The following is a 17,640-nucleotide window of genomic DNA, read 5'->3' on the forward strand; positions in this document are numbered from 1 at the left end:
TAATTTCACGACGACCAGTAGGACCCAATCTTACTAAGTTTCTTCATACTTCATGACCTTCCCTCAATAGGACAGCGATGCGCTGAGGACCCTCTGTCGATGTTGCTGGAACACGGAGGGCCAATTGAGTGACCCGGACGAACAACAGCCACTCAATCCGGAAACTTCGGATCAACCTTCGTCACATGCACCAATGCGCTGCACATCGTAGACTGCAATTCACAATGCACGTAGCCCCCTTAACAGGTGAGCTACTTCTTGACGTCCCAAGACCTGGTGACAGGTGACTTCGCCGCAGGTTATTGGCTGTCCACCGAATCCTAGACTGGCGGACTGCCCTCATGCCCCCCCCCCAGCACTTTTGCTGTCTACAACGGGTTTTTGTAACTACATACGTAGCTTCTGTTCATTTGCACACAAAGAATTGACACCAGTTGACAAGAAGTATCGGCTATTTAGTACTTAAACTTAATGACTTGGAAAACCAACGACGCTTCGCTGTACACAAGACTAACACGACACAAAAATAGAAATCAATATATACGTGAATAATGACAGTGGGTACTCCAGTTTTTGCGCCGCGATCATACACCTGGCGTGGTGAAATCCGGGTAGTCTGGCCAATTGCCCAGCTGGGCTGGGTCGCCTCCGATGCGTACCCATGCCGAATGAGATGGTGTTGGCCCATCGAGGATGAACAGCTGATGCCAGCCTGGAGGGCAGACAAACGCGTTGGGAGGAGCTGTGATTGTACAGCTGTTCCCGGAACACGAAAACTCGGGGAAGATTATGCGACCACCGCTCATAACATTCCCGTGAGTACTGGAGGAAGCTGAAAGTGGCAACCAATGTGTCAATCGAGTGAGGAAGGCCATAATACACGACTGTGACGATGCCTACCTGCAATGAGAGACACCTGCATTGTGGATGTTGTTCCCTGGTAGAGGGTAACGACGATATCGTATTGTCCCCCAAGAGCCCAGTCCGTCTCCGCAATGGTGAATTCAGGTTGGCGGAACCCTTGGTTAAGGTACGGAGGAATATATACTTCAATACGGAACTCCTCAGGGTAGACAGCGGTGCCGTTCGGGTAGTTCGTCTCAGGGTCCGAACCAGACACGAGAACTCGGCCATCAGGAAGAAGGGTCGCTTCGGAGTGATACAACCTTGCGACAATCGTCGAATTCAAGATAGAGATGCGTTGACCAACTGGCTGAGAAGGGTCGTAGAGGAGAGCACTGAGGTTAGGATCGGAGGCAAGGCCAAACCCAGCGACACCCTGGTGGGCACCATTTAAGATCATGTACGTCCTAAAGTCGTTTTCAGTACACGACATCGTAATGGCGTAGTATTTCTCTACTTACCCATCCGGTAATGTGACCATGCAAGGCATCACTCGCTTTGATGGCTATGCACAGACATTGATTATCACCAAGCTACGTATTAAAGGAAGAACGCACCATCCTTTCAATTGTCCAAGTGGGATTTGACGCCTCAGGGGTAATGGTGACGCAGTTATCCAAAGCTATAGCTGCTCCGGGGGTTGAACCACCACATATCAATATTTCTATTGTGTCCGTGTATGGAGCATGCTGGGGGAGTAAGACGGCACTTCCCTCCATCGGGTACGTGCGCCCCGCCAGAAAATTGTTGACTGCCCCAGGTATATTCGGTAAGACTGTCACCGTATCAAATGTGACGGGGTCCAATATGCGCGCCTCGTTGTAATATCCTAAAACAGAGTTTAGTAATTATCGCGTCAATCCACACAGACATTACCAATGAAGAAACGACCACTTGGAAGAACCATCAAGAATGGATACAGATTATTTGGATCCGTGCGTTGCAGATAATCGAGAGTGATGACTGTGTCACCTCCCGGTGGCGCGGGCAGGACTTCCAGACTCGGTTGAGGAGGACCATTGCTACCAGTCTCACCCCCGACCACGAGAATGCTTCCGTTGGGCATCATCATCGCTGTTGGGTACCAGCGACCTCTCTATAAAGAGATGAATTCCAGAGATCTATATTCTATGGAAAGACGAACCTGGAGTGTTAGTTCGTTCGCGTTTTCCTCCCAGTCATTCGTCCCATTGACACCTGGCTGACCGTCGGGGGTATACAACCTGACTCCGTAAGTGGATTCAAGTGACCACCCTCCTACGTTAATTTGACGTGCACTCTTGTCTGGAAGGATGATACTGCCCGAACAGAATACGTCTGACTTGACATGCATCTCACGCCAGGCCAACAAATAGTTGTCTACTAGACTTATGTCCAGCTCGTAAGCTCCAGTAGAGTTCGCAAATTCTGAGGTCGGATATTTTTCGAGGAACGTGACCTTATTGTTGATTCCGACCGTCGCGATGAGTGGAACCACCAAACCACCAATCAGGAACTGGTGGAGAAAGGTCAAAAGAGGCCATTCCGGGAAGCATATTATGTAGCGCTTGCCTCGTAACGTCCAATATTATCTGGGGTGTGCCAGACGTTCATCGTTCCGTTCCAGTAGTAGGTGGACATTAGATTATTTGCACCGCAAAGATGAATTGGGTCTCCCGAGCAAGGCATATTGCATTCGGAGTCCGAGACAAAGGTGCCATCAACTACATCGCTGACGTCCCCGCAGACTATTCCCGATCGTCATTTTATTGCCTCAAAGAGGACAGATCAGAACTTACAGCATTGCTCGCCATATTCCAACCCAGCTGCTGGGTAGCCAAAGGCAGCACATTGGTTCAGACAAGCCTCAACTGTGTTATTGTTGGTCCAATCATTCTCGTAGGGGAAATAGTGTGATCCGGGAGCCGGTTCACTAGATTTTATAAATGGCCATGAAAATCGCCGCAGACGGAGGTAACGCTCACGAAAGACAACCCTGATACACCCATTGGCCTGGGAGCCCCGATTCCAGTACAGTTGGTACAGGAAGTATTGTGATAATCCCTGTAGAAGAGTAGACGGATAAGCGATTTCCTGCGCCACATGCCTCCCTGCTCGACATTAGCCACCTCTCAGGACATGGAGAAATGTCCTACTCACGATGCATTTCCCCCGCATGCCATGTTGCAATCACTGTCAGGTGCTTTTGTTGCACCATCGATCAGTTCGTTCCCGCAAACTAAGCAAAAGCGTCAGTAAAAGCACATGCATATGTATAAGGTCGATGAACAAGGCTCACAGCATTGCGTACTATACTCGAGGCCCGCAATAGTGAAATTGTCTGCGGTGCAGTGAGCAGTGCAGCTTTCAACCGTCATGGAACTGCTGTCCAACTCGTCTCCAAGGACTCGTCCGTTAGCATTATCCACATAGCAGCCGCTATAGGTCCAATTTCCAGAGAGATTGGGCGTAACAAAAAACTCTGAGCCAGTTCCACCGCCAGCGTTTTCCGTGGTTGTCAGCGTTCCCGTGTAGTTGTACAGGTTGAGACGGTCAGGACCTCCACAATACTCGGAAGAATTTCCAGCACAGGTCATGTCGCAACCCGATTCGGGCGTTGGTCCGGAACCATTATCCAGAGTCATTCCACAGTCTGTTCTCTTACGCCTCAACATTTATGGAAGCCTAGCATGAACAACGTCACTCACAGCATTCATCGGCGTATTCAACCCCTGCATATTGATACCCAGCGCCCTGGCATGCTGCAGTGCATGACTCGACCGTAACCTGCCCGGTTACACCCACAGCATTTGGCAAAGCCCTCGCTGTCGCAGAGTCACTAGTGAAATGTTAATTCGTGAACTCTACGGAGCCACGTATTACTTACTTATAGCACCCGAGCGACATCCAGTTGCCAACGCTGGGGACGACGATAGGCAGTGGAGGAGGTTGAGCACCACTCCAGTAAATATTCAGTCGGTCCCCAGCACCACAAAACTCAGAGGCATTCCCGGTGCATGTCATGTCGCACTCCGACATGCTGACGTTAGAAGCACCCGAAGCAAGGTAATTCCCGCAATCTGTAACGCGCATCAGACGATGGACCACGAAGGAGTGTAACTTGCTACGCACAGCATTCCTGTGCATACTCGACGCCACCATAGATGTACGAGTTGGATCCCGAAGAACAGAAACTAAGGCATGATTCGACTGTCATACCAGTCGTGTTTGTATAGGAAGCAGCGCTAAGCGTGCGAGCGCCAGCATTGTCACTGGGACAAAGGCAGTTAGACCCCTTATTTGACTGAGAGTCTCCACTCACGTCCAGCAGCCATACGATGTCCAACCGCCCTGTAAGGAGCGGCGGTGCAAGACATGTCGATGAAAGAGCGTAGAAGCATGAGCTATCTTCCAAGACTGTCAGTAAAGAGTTAGCATCTCTGAATGCAGAAGTACCGGGATAACGATGGCACAGGCCGAAAGCAGTGCCAGGAAGATTGAGAGAATCATCCCGGCCTTGCTTCCCTTGCGCTGTTACTGATCAGGATTTTATACTGCATCTCACGGATGAGAATTCTGAAGGAAATAAATGCCAGAAAAGGGTTTTTTTTTTTTTTGAAAGGATAAATATAATGATCAGGAACGGGCGTAGATCTGGCCTACGTCCGATACCGATGACAAATGCACCAACTGGAAAAGTTGCAGCATTGCAAGACAGGGGACAAAGTCCAACTTTGCTGCTGGATTGAGCATCCAGGAAAAATTGCAGCGTTTCTGGTTGCGCTTTCAGTTAGGATAGGTCCTGTTGCTCTTTGCTTGTGGCGGTTGTCAGAAATCCGGAGAGGATTGGAGGGCAGCGGCCACATATCATTATAGCCGCAATTTCTATCACCTTTGTCGCTGCATTCTTTTTTCAAATGAACTGCTTCATCTGAAGAAAGTTAAGACCCGCCCTTTGCAACTGATTCCAGAAAGACAACGGCCGAAGAGTAGAGCTTCCTCTCCGTCACATGCTGCCTAAGTGGGAAATCAGAACATCAGCTCGGGTGAAATGGCCGTTGCGAGCGGACAGTGTAATGAAGCTGTTACGAATATATGACAGCGATTCTGTTCCTGGGGTCAGGTGAAGTTTTCGGGTGAATTTGGCAATAGAAGAGGGACAACTGAAAATCGGTGGAGGTGACGCTGGGGAAAGTACAAGATAGTCCGAACCTTCATGGTATCCTGATACATCGACCGGTCTTAACAGCTCCCCACCCGTGATCGGATTGGAAAGAGTCAGAAAACGACGACTGAACCGTCCATTCATTGCCCAATTGTCATCGACAGTGATCGGAATTGTCTGCCACAACTGGTCGGGTTATGACCGGATGTACAGTGTTGAAACAACACATCACAATTTCCTGAAGGCTATATTGTATCGGCTGAATCGTTTTGCTCTGCTAATGCAGAGTGCCTGAGCGGGGACCACCAGTTCCCCAGCTGAGGTCTGTTTCCCGGTGACGATGGTAACTTCACGAGAATGTCAGTTTTACGGCACAGGACGTGGACACTGGTCGACGTCTGCCGCAAAGCGTACGTTCTTACTACGCCGATAGTAAGCTAAGCGTGTCGGAGAAGGTCAAGCACTAACGCACAGGCCATACTATCCCACCAGGCTTCCTATAGGAAGCTATTGATTCATGCGCAGAAGAAGATGGTTGTCATAGAGAAAAAGTATGGTGTCAGGTTCCAGGCCTCCCAGGAACCCAAGACCACCCGACTTGAAGAACCCTAGCCGTGTATGCGGGTGCAGAATTCCGAGGACCAGGCCGGCTCCTGAGTGCTGGGGAAGACCAAACGGCATAAATTGATTAAGACATGCACGGCTTTCCAGGTACCCATAACTCGTCGAGTTGTTGGAATAAGGCTTACCTAACCTTCGCGGACAAGGAATGGTGGATGACAAAGCAGTGTGCCGGGAAACCTTAGCTTGTCCGATGGATTCCGCCTAAACTCTGTTTCTTCATTCTTTCTCTGAGTGGCAGGATGTGACCGCTTCGTCTGTCACTGTAGTCTTGGAAAGTAGCGTACGACGTATACTCGAGAAATAGAACGCTGGTAGAGAGGGAGAGAGGGCACGGACCAGTTATGGGCAGCTGTGGCGTGAATGGTCGGTAAAATCCTAAATAGTCCATCCTCACGCCTCCGTCTCGCAAATCTACCTGCTCGGTGAGTCAACCTTGTCTGGCTCATGAACTTTGATTCCAAGTGGCTGATCATCTTGGTTTATCTGTACAACTTCACTCTGATCCATCATCATGTACCATGTAGTTAGCAAGCATTCTTCCAAGAAATGTCTGCCAATCAGCAGATCAACTCCCCATCAGGCGCCGCCAGTCCAAATGGCAACCAACAGTCGTCCCCAACAACCTGGACTGAACCGCCCTGGTCGGGGTGGATAGAGACAACTGGCGATGCCCTGCTCATCCTCGAGGCCGCCAGAAGGGGCCTTATACCTAGAGTCACTCGTCGGCTCGTCGACTCTGAACGGAAAATGATTACGTCTGGCTCGGTCTTCGTCTTCGACGAGGATGAAAGTGGAATCAAGCGCTGGACGGATGGCTTCTTCTGGAGTCCTTCTCGCATACTGGGCAACTTCCTGCTCTACCGCGAGACAGACAAACGTGGCGCAGGGCACAGAGGTGCACGCTCAGACCCCGCTGATGACCACCACCCGTACAACGATGGCTCGCGACTTGACAATCACTCTCTCAGCCGGCCGAAGGGTGAGGCAAGCTCAACTGGTTTGGACAGGCATCGCGAACGTGTGCTCGTCGGGAGCCTGACGAACAGCTATAAATTCAAAAGCGACGGCCTCATGAAGAAAGTGTGTATGCCATGCCCTGGGCTTCCCTCTCTCTCTTCCATGTGGTTCTCACGCTTTTCATCTCACTCTGTCAGACATTCTCTCTCACCATAGGTGGTGTTGCACAACACCTGATTTCGTACTACAGGGTAGAGGATGTCGAACAGGGCCGTCTGCGCTCCCCATCGTCGTTACCCGAATTGGCTTCGCTCGACATCAGCGCAGAGTATCTCGACAAAACCCATTTTCGCAATCCTCCCAAGGTGGAGATTGGTGTCGACGGCGTCCCACGATACCGCGGTGAAGCGGACGACATCGATCCCTCGCCCTCACTCCTCGCAGCCCCACTGTCAACTGGCCTGCCACTACTCACAGACGGCCGAGTCTCAGATGGTAACAAGCGCGGTCGCTACAATCCATACGGTGGCAACAACTCGAAGCGACGGAGCAAGGGAGGAAAGGGAGGGAGCGGAAGCCAATCCAATTCGCCCACAGACAACCAAGCCGTCGGACTGTCCTTGCCCTCCCCGTCTACTCCTTCTACTCCTCACCATTCCCAAGGACGCTCCGCACCCGCATCTGCTGCTTATTCCGAACAAGACCAGCCTCCTAACGTGGGTGCCACCAGTGCTGTAAGCGCTCCGCCTCCTCCACCTCCCCATTACGCCCCCTATCCTGTGGGATACTACGGTGCACCAGGGTACGCACCGCTTCCACACCCGCCTTTCTATCCAGGCTCACCACATCCTAGCGTGCCTGGCGTCCCACACCCGCAACAGCTTCCTTCACCTTCAGTATCTGCTCCGGTACCGCCATATGGGTACCCTCCCTCCGGCTCTGGACCTGCGTATGGCACCACGCCCCAACCGCCATCCGACCCACAACAGGCCGCGGTCTCTCCCCCCCAGCCGTACTATCCGTACTATCTCCCGCCACACCCCTCGCACCACCACCCCCAGCCGCATTCACACCCACACTACGGTGGGTACCCCGCAGCATCATGGCACGTATACAATGGCTATCCGAGTCACGCGGGCCATGCCCCTGTTCCGCCCGCGACTACCATGTCGAGTTCAGCAGCCTCTATTGCGGAGTTGCCAGATAAAGATGGGGGCACGCCTTCGTCTGTTGAAGTGGGTATAGACGGGGACAGTGCGTGACAGGACGCCCGTCAAGATACTTAGTGTGGCATGGCAACGAGGATTTTTCCACAGGGTTCGTTGTATTCGTTCAACGTTTCGCATTTTCTCGTTTATAGCTTAGTCGATGTGTTCATATACTTTTCTTTACCCATGTTTCGATATTCGATATGCTGTTTCTCCGCTTTCGATACACTACATATCTCTGGAACTGGAACTGCACTGGATGGGTTGAATAAGAATCTGGTCGGTGCCTTGTCGACTGACAACGATATGACAAAAGACCTAGTACGGATTGTAACAGGTGTCCGTTGCGGGGGTCGTCGCTGCGACAATAAGGAGTGGCCTTTGAGTGATGCCAACGTTGTCGGTGACGTTCATACCTGGGTCCCCACTAGAAATCTCTTTCCCGAATCTTAGTTGGGAGGCACTGAACTCAATCACATCAACTAGGGGTTGGGGAATATGGTCATTATGTAACCTGCTTATATAAGTACATAGCTTGTGCAAGGCCAAATAGGGTCAAACACCGGGCACCAACGCCCAAACGGCACGTCCAGTGATCTAACTTGCGACTGTACTGGTGGCCCGACCTCATCCACTGCGGCAATGGAGCCAGCAGTTCACAGAGCAACAAGAGGCCGCGGACTAGCGCCATACAACGAGGGTGGTAATAGCAAACGACCCTTGCACAGAAATAAGCAGTGGGTCGCAGACGGCGTTGCTTCCCGCAGTGGTACAAATACTCCCCTAGGAGGCAGTGACGGCGACAGGTGGGAACGTGGTGGGATTAGGGGAAGTAGGGGACGAGGTAGAGGGCCCAGAGGCAAGTCTAACAATGTTCATGTGACTTCTTTTCGACGTGGTGTCGTGGATGGCGGTACCACAGCAAGTGAAGGAGAATACAGCGAAGTGGAGGATGAAACAGAAGGGGAAGATGTATACCCTCCAGATCCCGAAACACCGGAGGAACGGGAGAGGTTTTGGCAAGAGGTGTGTAGTAAAGACTTGTTGCACTTAATGCTACTGCACGACACCCTATGCAGCTGGTGAAAGCTCGTGATGCCGAACGCAAGAAGGCTATCGCCGAGGGCAAAATGGACGACCCATTGGTGCAGAAATCCCTAAAAGATGCGATTACGATGGTAGGAACGTGCATGGATATGTGTCCGCGGTTTGAGCGGTATCGACGCGAACGCGAGAATAATCTTACCGAGTGGGAGACCGTATGAATTCTTAGGCCCTGAAATGCAAGGCCTGTCCAGATGTTTGCTGATAATTCTATAGATCCCCGGCACGAAGAGGGTTGATCACAAACGGGCCGTCAAAATGTATGAACGCGCAGCTGGGGATAAAACTTTGCCATCCGATCTTCGACCACCAAGAGTGCTCAAGGTGTGTTAGAGAAAATCCACATTTGTATGTGGTGTTACTCAAGCGGTTTCCCAGCGTACTCTTGACTATCTGTTCCATGATCTCTTACCTCGGGGCGGATTTTCTGCGACCTTCAGTTTCATCCGAGACCGCTCGAGAGCGGTGAGAAACGACTTTACGATGCAACATGAAATGGGACCACTGGCCATCGAGTGCCATGATCGATGCGCTCGTTTCCACATCCTTGCTATCCACCTGGAGCGTGACTCCGCTGGATTTTCCATCCCACTGGAAGAACAGCAACTTATGAACAGTGCGTGACTCTTCATAATGGATCCCCAATCGTCATTCAAGTACCGCTCAAAAGCTCTACAAAGCTTGAAAGAGTTCTATGAAGACCAGCGCGGTCGCTATCAGTCACCGACAGAATTGGAAATGCGCGTTTATCATCGCCTCATTCACATTCGGGATCAAAGAGAACGCCATGAAGATATACCTGATTTTCTACTCAAGCACCCTGTGTTTGAACTCACGACGAGATTTCGCGCACGCGTTCAGGCCAAGAGCGCGCCTATAACTAAATCTTCTGCTCTCACTGTTGACGCGGAAGCGATGCAAATATTCGCGGAACTCGCCGCCGTCCTCCGTGGGGAAGGGAATGTCGTGATGATGTACCTTGTTGCATGCATTCTTGAGCGGCTGTTCGGAAAAGACACGATCGAGGACATTGAAGCCATCCGGGGGGAACTGACCTACTTTGATATTATCGATGGCTATTCTGGCCGACATCCCCAGGCCGAAAGCACAGAAGATGATGCGATGCATACTAACGAAGATGCGGAGGGCTCCTCTGGATTCGTGACGGAACAACCCCTACCACAGCACTCACCGCCTGCCTTGCAGCCAAACGGAATGCAATGGTCTAATGATGATTCCGGGTCTAAACCCGCTGAGTCCACGATTTTCAATATCCCTTCTGCTTCGATATCTGCTCAGGCGCCAGCCAATTCAGCTATATCTGCGTTTTCAAACCTTCCATCGGTACCCAACGTGTTCGGTACGGGCACGTTCGGTGTTGTGCCCGCCTCTGAGACGCGCCCTTCCACCACCCCTCTTCCCGTGTTCCTACAGGGTCCTCCATCTTTTGATCAATTATCATCCACCCCTCCTGGTAGGTTTTCATACCTAAGCAAAGACTAGTGCTAAACGTTCTTGCCCACCTTCAGTATCCTCCAGCGGACCCACCATTCCCTTTACGTTGGTGGATGATCGTGCTTCTGTCAAGTTCCCAGCATTAAGGCCAGAAAGTGAACAAGTGGCAAGCACGGAACCTGGTCTACCTCCATACTCATTGTCCGTCACTCAGGCCACTGATAACAATGAATACCCAGACCGACTACCATCGATCTTCGGAGTACAGCCCACACCCACTCTGCTACAAGCACCACGACCTGTCGTTTCCTCCCCAGCAGTAGAGCCTTTGATCCCATCGACTTTGTCGACCTCCAGCATTTCCTCTGCTCCTCCGCCATCTTCAAATGTCGCAAATCTACCTGTCGACACACGACTGCAGCCTACTGATGACTCGACCCCCGATATGACGTTAGCCTCCCAACCTGGCTCATCCGACCAACGGAAAACCTCATCCTTTCCCTCCACACCACCAGTCCCTACGCAGGACTTAACACCACTAAACGCAACTTACGAATCTCTCCAGGAGACACCACCTAGTCAACCACCGCCGTTGAACAGGCAGCAGCCAATCTCATTACCGCCCACTCCCACTGCAACGATTTTCCTTCCGAAATCTGTAACTCCATCCCAGGGGCCGCGACTCAACCTTGGTTCTCTGAGGAGCATTCAGACTTCGTCACTGTCGGCATCTTCTACAGAGATTTTGAGTCCCCTCATCATACCGTCCCCTTCTAGCTCCAAGTTTTTTTCGTCGTCTGTTCCCCGCTTACTTCGTCGCGATTCTCTTCAGTCACCTCTCCAGTCGAGTGTTGTCGCTGCCGACGCCGAAACTCACAAGGACAAGCTAAGAGCGCAATCCCTGTCCCAGTCAGGTCAAACAGATGTGATGGAGGCCGCAGCATTGAAGTTTGCTCGCAAATGCTATCTCGTGAAAACATCTTTTTCACAATGGCGGCGTCGGTTATCAGATCGAACGAAATGGATAGAGGCATGCAGAAGAAGTCAGGAGTACAGTGAAAGAGTGCATGCTGAACGGCTTTCACGCACCACAGCTGCTGTTGTCTCCGAGAAGAAGCGGAAGATTATCCCTGCGGGGGTTTCTGTTCCTGTCAAAAAGCGCGCAAGAAGCCGTCCTGTCGGCGAATTCAAATCCCCGCAGACAGACGAAGAGCTTGCCAAACGGTTCGAGACTGTAAGCGGGTTGTTGTGTACTCTTTGTGGCGGTTGCTTGACGTATTAAGTAGAATCATGAAGAGCAAACACGTCGCTGGGCACGTGGTTCTTTCCTTCACCTCCTTCAGAGCTGCTTGGATCCTTCGAGCTCACATCTGCCTGCAAATTGGGTGGCATGGCTATCACTTAATGAGGAAAACGATGGAACTGCCATTTGGCTGGAGCAGAAGTTCGACGTTCCCGAATCTGGGAAGTGGAAAACTGGGAATGTTTTTGAGATGCCGATTTCGTGTTCCCACACTGACGCCGGAAGCTTCTATCCTGGAGTTATCATTTTCGAACGAACACCTATGAGTAGTACAGACGTGCTTGAGAAGTAAGCCGATTTATCGCCTCTGTTTTCTGGCTTGCTTACACCGACCATACAGGAAATACCGAGTCTTGGACGACTGTGCTCGACTGCGTGAAATCTTGAAGATGTTACCACCGGACAGACATTACATTCCTTCACTGATTTGCATATCGTGGGCGAGTGAGCCACCAGACGTTACAAAAGACTTTGATGACATGGTATGAAATCTATCCATCAGCCCATCATTTGAACTTAGTAACCTTGCGGCAGGTCGTAACTGCAACTCAAGGTTTGCTCACCTCTTGTCATGAACTCTTTGTTACTCCGGGTGCTTTGGGTACGGAGTCGAAATTCGAGGAGCTGCTCAGGTCAATTCGTTTTGACCGTGACGGTCGCCTTGTGAGGTCTATTTCTGTTGATGGTTCGTCGTGTTCGTTGTGGCCTCGTCAGCTCCCCTGACCGACAATTTATAGGTGTTGTGGAGGACTGGGAACGTATATGGGATGAAATGACCACTTGGCTCGCGAAATGCACCATTCACGGTGAATGTGTGTACCTTCTTTCTTCTCTGGACTAAGAAGCTTACCCCTGTATCAATCCATCTAGTTAACTGGAACCTTTATGCCTGGTTTTTGCATAGCGTTACTAAACTATTGGGCCATCTCGTCAATTCTGTCGTCGGGTTATTTCGCAAGGACAGTATTCAGGCTGACCTGATCCCTTTGCAACCGCAACGTATCGTCAGTTCCGAGTAGGTTCCTCACTCTCCTAGTCAACTTTCCCTCATGGTATTCCCACCCGTAGTTCCACATTTGATGCTGTGCTGCACTGGCTGGAGCAGCTCCCTTCCATGGAGGTTAAAGCGGATCTAATTAAAGATATCACCACACATAGGAGCCTAGGCCGAGGTAGGTATATAAATATCGAAAGCGGTCTTCTATTTTTTTCTGATTGTATTGACAGATTTTCCGACGCTTAGCTTTGTGTCTCAAGCATACACGCTAGCTAGTGCTTTGGTCGCATATTACGCAGACCTCAATCCTAGTGTCCATGTGTGCATCCGAAAAGATCTCCTAGAGGACGCAAAGAAGTCTCTCCTTTCGTTTCAGTCGAATCTGGAGGACGAATTCAACAGTCACATTACAAGGCTAAGGCATCCTCCGAAGCGGATCCCAAGTTCTGGCAGGTCAGTTCACTTGGTACCTAAGCCTCGACGTTTCGTTGACATTTTCAAGTGACTACCCGGCGTCCAAGAAGAGGCGTTTATCAGATTCTGAAGCTTCCGTGTTCACCGAGGACTCGGAGAGTGTGCCATTTACCTCACACGAACCCTCCCCTTCGCTTAGCGCTGCCACATCCGTACAGTCTCTGGATACCACATCATTGGTGACGCCTGCCATGCTCCGTTCCTTGGCTAGAGATGTCCGGGCCAAGTATGGGCGTAGTGCTCCATCTCTGTTCAGCTAACGATAGACAGTCGCTTGTTATTCACACACGTATCTGACGGACATAAATTACTGGCAACCTTGCATGTAGCATTAGTATCCTTATCAGCTTGTAGTGATGGGCTCTTCGGATGACATAAGCAATCATGACAGAGTTGGTGGCCTCCAAGGAATCCGTCCGCTGATTCCGCCATCATGGACACGCCAGCATCTACTAACAGTGGCAGTTCTTCGCGAAAACCGAGCGTCGTTGTCACCATCGGTATGGCAGGCGCGGGCAAATCAACCTTCGTGCAACGCATCAACTCCTACCTGCGTCAAAATCACGAAAAGGCCCCTTACATTCTGAACCTCGATCCCGCAGTAGCGCATGTCCCTTTCGAACCTAACATCGATATCAGAGATACAGTTGATTATAAAGAAGTCATGAAACAGTACATCTCGTTCTGGTGGGTCTCATGTTGGTCGCACTAACGGACCTACGAGTAGATATAACCTTGGGCCAAATGGCGGCATATTGACTGCTCTTAATCTGTTCACGACGAAATTCGACCAGGTTTTGGACCTCATGGAGCAAAGAGCGCCCGAAGTCGAGTAATATTTTGTCTTTCTCAAACGATCCGCGAGAATTGCTAATAAAGAATTAAAAAATCGTAGTCATATTATCCTGGACACTCCAGGGCAAATTGAAATCTTCACTTGGTCGGCATCAGGAGCCATCATAACAGACGCTGTTGCCTCTTCATTTCCCACGGTCGTGGCATATATCGTCGACACCCCACGAACGACGGCTCCAGCGACCTTTATGTCGAACATGCTTTACGCTTGCGGGTGCGTTTTTTTAAAGCTCAGAACCAGTCGCAGCAGTATATTGAATGTTGATATAGCATATTGTACAAGACAAAACTTCCCTTCATTCTCGTCTTCAATAAGACAGACGTTGAATCCCACGATTTTGCCCTTGAATGGATGCGAGATTTTGAAGCGTTCCAGGCTGCATTAGCGTCCCACTCGGGGTCAAGAGATGCGGAAGGTGAACCGACGTACATGAATAGTCTGATGAATAGCATGAGCCTGGTTCTTGATGAGTTCTACAAGCACCTCAAGGTCAGCCTACAATAGGTTGGGTGGTCACATTGACCGGAAGATGTTCATGCACTGAGTCATAGGCTGTCGGGGTGTCCAGTCTAACGGGTGATGGGATAAAGGAATTCTTTGACGCAGTGGAAGAATCACGGGACAGCTATGAAAAGTAAGTTCCCGCTCGCCTTTCCCTATGACGACGACGTGAACGGAACTGTGATAAAGGGAGTACCTACCGGAGCTTGCTCGTGCCCGTGCTGCACGGGAACAGTCACTTCAAGAGTCCAAAGAAGATTCGATAAACCGTTTTATGAAGGATTTCAGTTTGGATCAGGCCAAAAACACGCATGCCACAGATGATAGATGGGAGTCAGAGGAAGAGAATGAAGACGACGACGATGTTGATGTCAACCTCATTGACAGAAGTATGCTCAGCACACCGTTATCGGGGTCTAGGGGATTGTTAACTCCGTTTTTATCAGGCGACGCTGAGCCCTGGCCTGGACAGTACATCGACGTGACACGTATGCGGAGAAGTGATGAGCAGGCACAGTGGCCGAGACCAACGTAAATCCCACAGTAAAGATCGCAGTCACAAAAGTGTTAGTATTCTCTTCATTTCCGATGTGTTGGTGCCAGGAAATTCTCAAGCACGAGTTACAGATAAGGGGCGCCAAAGTATTTGCCGATGATCTGTTGCACCCAAGACATGGAATCGACAGCATAGCTAACGACTCTGCCGCGTAGTTATTACGCGGCCACGGTATAATCTCGGTTAGTCTCAGGTCTTTTTCAACGTATCGTCATGGGAAGAAGCAGGTTATCATTTTGACCTTGACGACGGGGTGACTAGAAGGCATGGAGGGTATTGATGGGTTCACCAGCACCGCTTTCGGTCCGAGGCTTTGACATTACTCCTTCCGTAGAACCTCCCTCAATTCATGAAAAGTAACTCGTTCTGCAAAGTGCACGAAAATGCTTCCAAACCTATAAGCATGTAGCACATATCTTCCAACGAGAGCTCTTCTTTACTGATTGACTGTGATAACTGGTGTTGTCCGAGAAGTGGCGGTGCTGTTTTTTGCCGAGCAGTGGCAGATTGGATAAGATTACAACGTTAGTTCGTTAGGATATGGCGGTGGGGCACGCCCAAATTCTCATCCGATCCACAAACATTAGGTTACTGTGAATGCCTTTTCTCTGCGGCGGGGGGAAAGCGCCGGGACCACTGCGGCACATTGCACCGCCCATAATAATGACAGCTTTCAAATAGTTAACGAATTGTCTTATACCTTTCCCCCTCCACCACCATCTGGTCACACCGTTAGATATACCCTTTCACGTCGCTGGATCCATTGTCTCGCACAATTCATACCCTCCGATATACCAAGGGCCTTTCTACGTTGATTCACCAGTACCTGAGTTTGATCACATGGATCGGTAGGCGGCTGCATTTGCGCGCGTTAAGATGTCTTCGTGAGCTGATCACATTTCTTTATGCCAGTTACGCAAAGATAGAAAAAGTTGGTGCGTAACTTCACTCCGGGTCTGGCTCAGCATTTCATCACCAACACGTGTGGAACGATGCAGGGGAGGGTGTGTCCGTTCAGTTCCGCATCCTATCACCCACTGATTCGATGCTGCGTTCCGGTTATCTTCGCGGTCTGGCGCACTCACAGGAACCTATGGCGTTGTCTACAAAGCACGCGATCTCACTACCAATCAGATAGTAGCTCTCAAGAAGATCAGGTTGGAAGCTGAGGATGAAGGCGTCCCCAGCACTGCTATTCGTGAAATTAGTTTACTCAAAGAACTGAAGGACGACAACATCGTCCGGTGCGTCCAGCACGCCCCCCGCCTTCTCGTACATGGATTACTTACCATGCATACTTATATGCTGCCAGGTTACTGGACATTGTGCACGCAGATCAAAAGCTGTACCTCGTGTTCGAGTTCCTCGACGTAGACCTCAAGCGGTATATGGAACATGCAAACGCCAGTGGCACTCCCATGTCCGCCGATATCATAAAGGTGAGCTGCGCTTCTCATTGCGGTGAAACGTCAGACGGTGGCCCTCGTGCCATGTAGTTGTGCCATGGCTGGCGCGAGGATGATGCGTGTCGACTGTTTCATGCGTGGGCGCCAATTAGTCTGGTGGTAGGCGACGTCGAGTTATCTTACGTTCAGACGTGTTGATGGGTGTCCGGGTCCACGAAACAGAGTGCATGCAAGGGGACATCTTTCGTCACGCAATTAAGCCTTTTTTATCCGGCAGGATGTTAAACGAAGTCTCTGACATCTTTCAGAAATTCACGCACCAGCTCAGTTCTGGGCTCCTCTACTGCCACTCCCATCGCATTCTCCACAGGGACCTCAAACCTCAAAATCTACTTATCGACAAGCGCAATAATCTCAAGCTCGCAGACTTCGGTCTGGCCAGGGCTTTTGGCATCCCGATGAGGACGTACACGCATGAGGCATGATCATTACTGTATTCGCGCAGGCTGTGTTCTCATTGCCTGGACCCGCCTAGGTTGTTACCCTCTGGTACCGTGCGCCTGAAGTTTTACTAGGATCACGACACTACTCCACTGCCATTGACATGTGGTCAGTTGGATGTATATTCGCTGAGATGGTGATGAAGGGGAACCCACTCTTTCCCGGTGATTCGGAAATTGACCAAATTTTCAAAATCTTCAGGTCGGTAACATTCCCTTCCCTGTAGGATGGTTGCTGAATATTTCGCAGGATCCTTGGGACGCCGAACGAACAGGTTTGGCCCGGTGTCAGCCAGCTTCCTGACTACAAAGAGACGTTCCCCCAATGGTCGCGGCAAGACCTGCGTAGTGTGGTACCGAACCTTGACGATATGGGCATTGATCTGCTATCGGTGAGTAGACAGCTCAAGCCTGTGTGCGGGTTCACTCATTACTGAGAAAACGATAGCGAACGCTAATATACGATACTGCCAAGCGCATCTCTGGTAATATTTCTTTTGGGTAGGGTGCTTTCTGGTACTGATGCTGAGTTTAGCGAAGCGCGCACTCTCGCATCCCTGGTTTGCCGACTACTCTAAGTGAAGGTCACTAGATGTTTTGTGTTGTCCAATAGATACCACCGTTGCAGATTGTTTCTTACCCGTGCATTCCG

General features: G+C 50.5%; 5 protein-coding genes across 5 annotated transcripts; 4 read left to right on the top strand and 1 right to left on the bottom strand.

Annotated features, from left to right (window-relative positions):
* Positions 1 to 463: 463 nt before the first annotated feature.
* Positions 464 to 4,873, bottom strand: F5J12DRAFT_521740 (copper radical oxidase-like protein). The gene is made up of 16 exons (XM_051739848.1): positions 4,339 to 4,873; positions 4,205 to 4,290; positions 4,015 to 4,154; positions 3,770 to 3,962; positions 3,591 to 3,721; positions 3,182 to 3,535; positions 3,043 to 3,121; positions 2,868 to 2,993; positions 2,682 to 2,815; positions 2,455 to 2,630; positions 2,048 to 2,398; positions 1,780 to 1,999; positions 1,461 to 1,732; positions 1,365 to 1,408; positions 901 to 1,310; positions 464 to 832 (listed from the first exon to the last, which is right to left on the bottom strand). The coding sequence occupies exons 1-16, from the start codon at positions 4,390 to 4,392 to the stop codon at positions 585 to 587; spliced, it is 3,018 nt and encodes a 1,005-aa protein (XP_051602257.1). The 5' UTR covers positions 4,393 to 4,873; the 3' UTR covers positions 464 to 584.
* Positions 4,874 to 5,796: 923 nt separating this feature from the next.
* F5J12DRAFT_816634 (Gti1/Pac2 family-domain-containing protein) lies at positions 5,797 to 8,341 on the top strand. The gene is made up of 4 exons (XM_051745091.1): positions 5,797 to 6,086; positions 6,189 to 6,751; positions 6,826 to 8,195; positions 8,253 to 8,341. The coding sequence occupies exons 2-3, from the start codon at positions 6,218 to 6,220 to the stop codon at positions 7,888 to 7,890; spliced, it is 1,599 nt and encodes a 532-aa protein (XP_051602258.1). The 5' UTR covers positions 5,797 to 6,086; positions 6,189 to 6,217; the 3' UTR covers positions 7,891 to 8,195; positions 8,253 to 8,341.
* Positions 8,342 to 8,399: 58 nt separating this feature from the next.
* On the top strand, positions 8,400 to 13,577 carry F5J12DRAFT_816645 (SAC3/GANP/Nin1/mts3/eIF-3 p25 family-domain-containing protein). The gene is made up of 14 exons (XM_051745092.1): positions 8,400 to 8,862; positions 8,916 to 9,095; positions 9,157 to 9,264; positions 9,319 to 9,556; positions 9,611 to 10,414; positions 10,470 to 11,629; positions 11,682 to 11,986; positions 12,039 to 12,180; positions 12,233 to 12,383; positions 12,436 to 12,510; positions 12,569 to 12,713; positions 12,767 to 12,870; positions 12,926 to 13,148; positions 13,198 to 13,577. The coding sequence occupies exons 1-14, from the start codon at positions 8,479 to 8,481 to the stop codon at positions 13,427 to 13,429; spliced, it is 4,251 nt and encodes a 1,416-aa protein (XP_051602259.1). The 5' UTR covers positions 8,400 to 8,478; the 3' UTR covers positions 13,430 to 13,577.
* Positions 13,578 to 13,602: 25 nt separating this feature from the next.
* On the top strand, positions 13,603 to 15,061 carry F5J12DRAFT_904502 (uncharacterized protein; the record flags this gene model as incomplete). Its single annotated transcript, XM_051748535.1, has 7 exons — positions 13,603 to 13,841; positions 13,897 to 14,001; positions 14,065 to 14,238; positions 14,295 to 14,514; positions 14,577 to 14,659; positions 14,716 to 14,915; positions 14,973 to 15,061. The coding sequence occupies 7 exons, from the start codon at positions 13,603 to 13,605 to the stop codon at positions 15,059 to 15,061; spliced, it is 1,110 nt and encodes a 369-aa protein (XP_051602260.1).
* Positions 15,062 to 15,567: 506 nt separating this feature from the next.
* F5J12DRAFT_521819 (kinase-like domain-containing protein) lies at positions 15,568 to 17,639 on the top strand. Its single transcript, XM_051739849.1, has 10 exons — positions 15,568 to 15,930; positions 15,995 to 16,017; positions 16,081 to 16,086; positions 16,170 to 16,326; positions 16,395 to 16,521; positions 16,797 to 16,967; positions 17,024 to 17,190; positions 17,239 to 17,380; positions 17,437 to 17,473; positions 17,524 to 17,639. Exons 1-10 carry the CDS (start codon positions 15,923 to 15,925, stop codon positions 17,568 to 17,570), a joined length of 885 nt encoding a protein of 294 aa, XP_051602261.1. The 5' UTR covers positions 15,568 to 15,922; the 3' UTR covers positions 17,571 to 17,639.
* The last annotated feature ends 1 nt before the right edge of the window (position 17,640 follows it).

This window comes from Pisolithus orientalis (genome assembly GCF_024613125.1).
Source record: "Pisolithus orientalis strain OTSU chromosome Unknown F5J12scaffold_7, whole genome shotgun sequence".
Lineage (NCBI taxonomy): Eukaryota > Fungi > Basidiomycota > Agaricomycetes > Boletales > Pisolithaceae > Pisolithus > Pisolithus orientalis.

Coding starts and splice junctions, on each gene's coding strand:
- F5J12DRAFT_521740 (XM_051739848.1), bottom strand. CDS start 4,392: ATGATTCTCTCAATCTTCCTGGCACTGCTTTCGGCCTGTGCCATCGTT. Junction 2,994..3,042: donor GCATGCGGGGGAAATGCATC/GTGAGTAGGACA, acceptor AATGTCGAGCAG/GGAGGCATGTGGCGCAGGAA. Junction 1,409..1,460: donor CTTGGACAATTGAAAGGATG/GTGCGTTCTTCC, acceptor GTCTGTGCATAG/CCATCAAAGCGAGTGATGCC.
- F5J12DRAFT_816634 (XM_051745091.1), top strand. CDS start 6,218: ATGTCTGCCAATCAGCAGATCAACTCCCCATCAGGCGCCGCCAGTCCA. Junction 6,752..6,825: donor GCGACGGCCTCATGAAGAAA/GTGTGTATGCCA, acceptor TCACTCTGTCAG/ACATTCTCTCTCACCATAGG.
- F5J12DRAFT_816645 (XM_051745092.1), top strand. CDS start 8,479: ATGGAGCCAGCAGTTCACAGAGCAACAAGAGGCCGCGGACTAGCGCCA. Junction 12,871..12,925: donor ACATAGGAGCCTAGGCCGAG/GTAGGTATATAA, acceptor TTGTATTGACAG/ATTTTCCGACGCTTAGCTTT. Junction 13,149..13,197: donor CGGATCCCAAGTTCTGGCAG/GTCAGTTCACTT, acceptor GACATTTTCAAG/TGACTACCCGGCGTCCAAGA.
- F5J12DRAFT_521819 (XM_051739849.1), top strand. Junction 16,968..17,023: donor TGAGGACGTACACGCATGAG/GCATGATCATTA, acceptor GGACCCGCCTAG/GTTGTTACCCTCTGGTACCG. Junction 17,191..17,238: donor CAAATTTTCAAAATCTTCAG/GTCGGTAACATT, acceptor AATATTTCGCAG/GATCCTTGGGACGCCGAACG.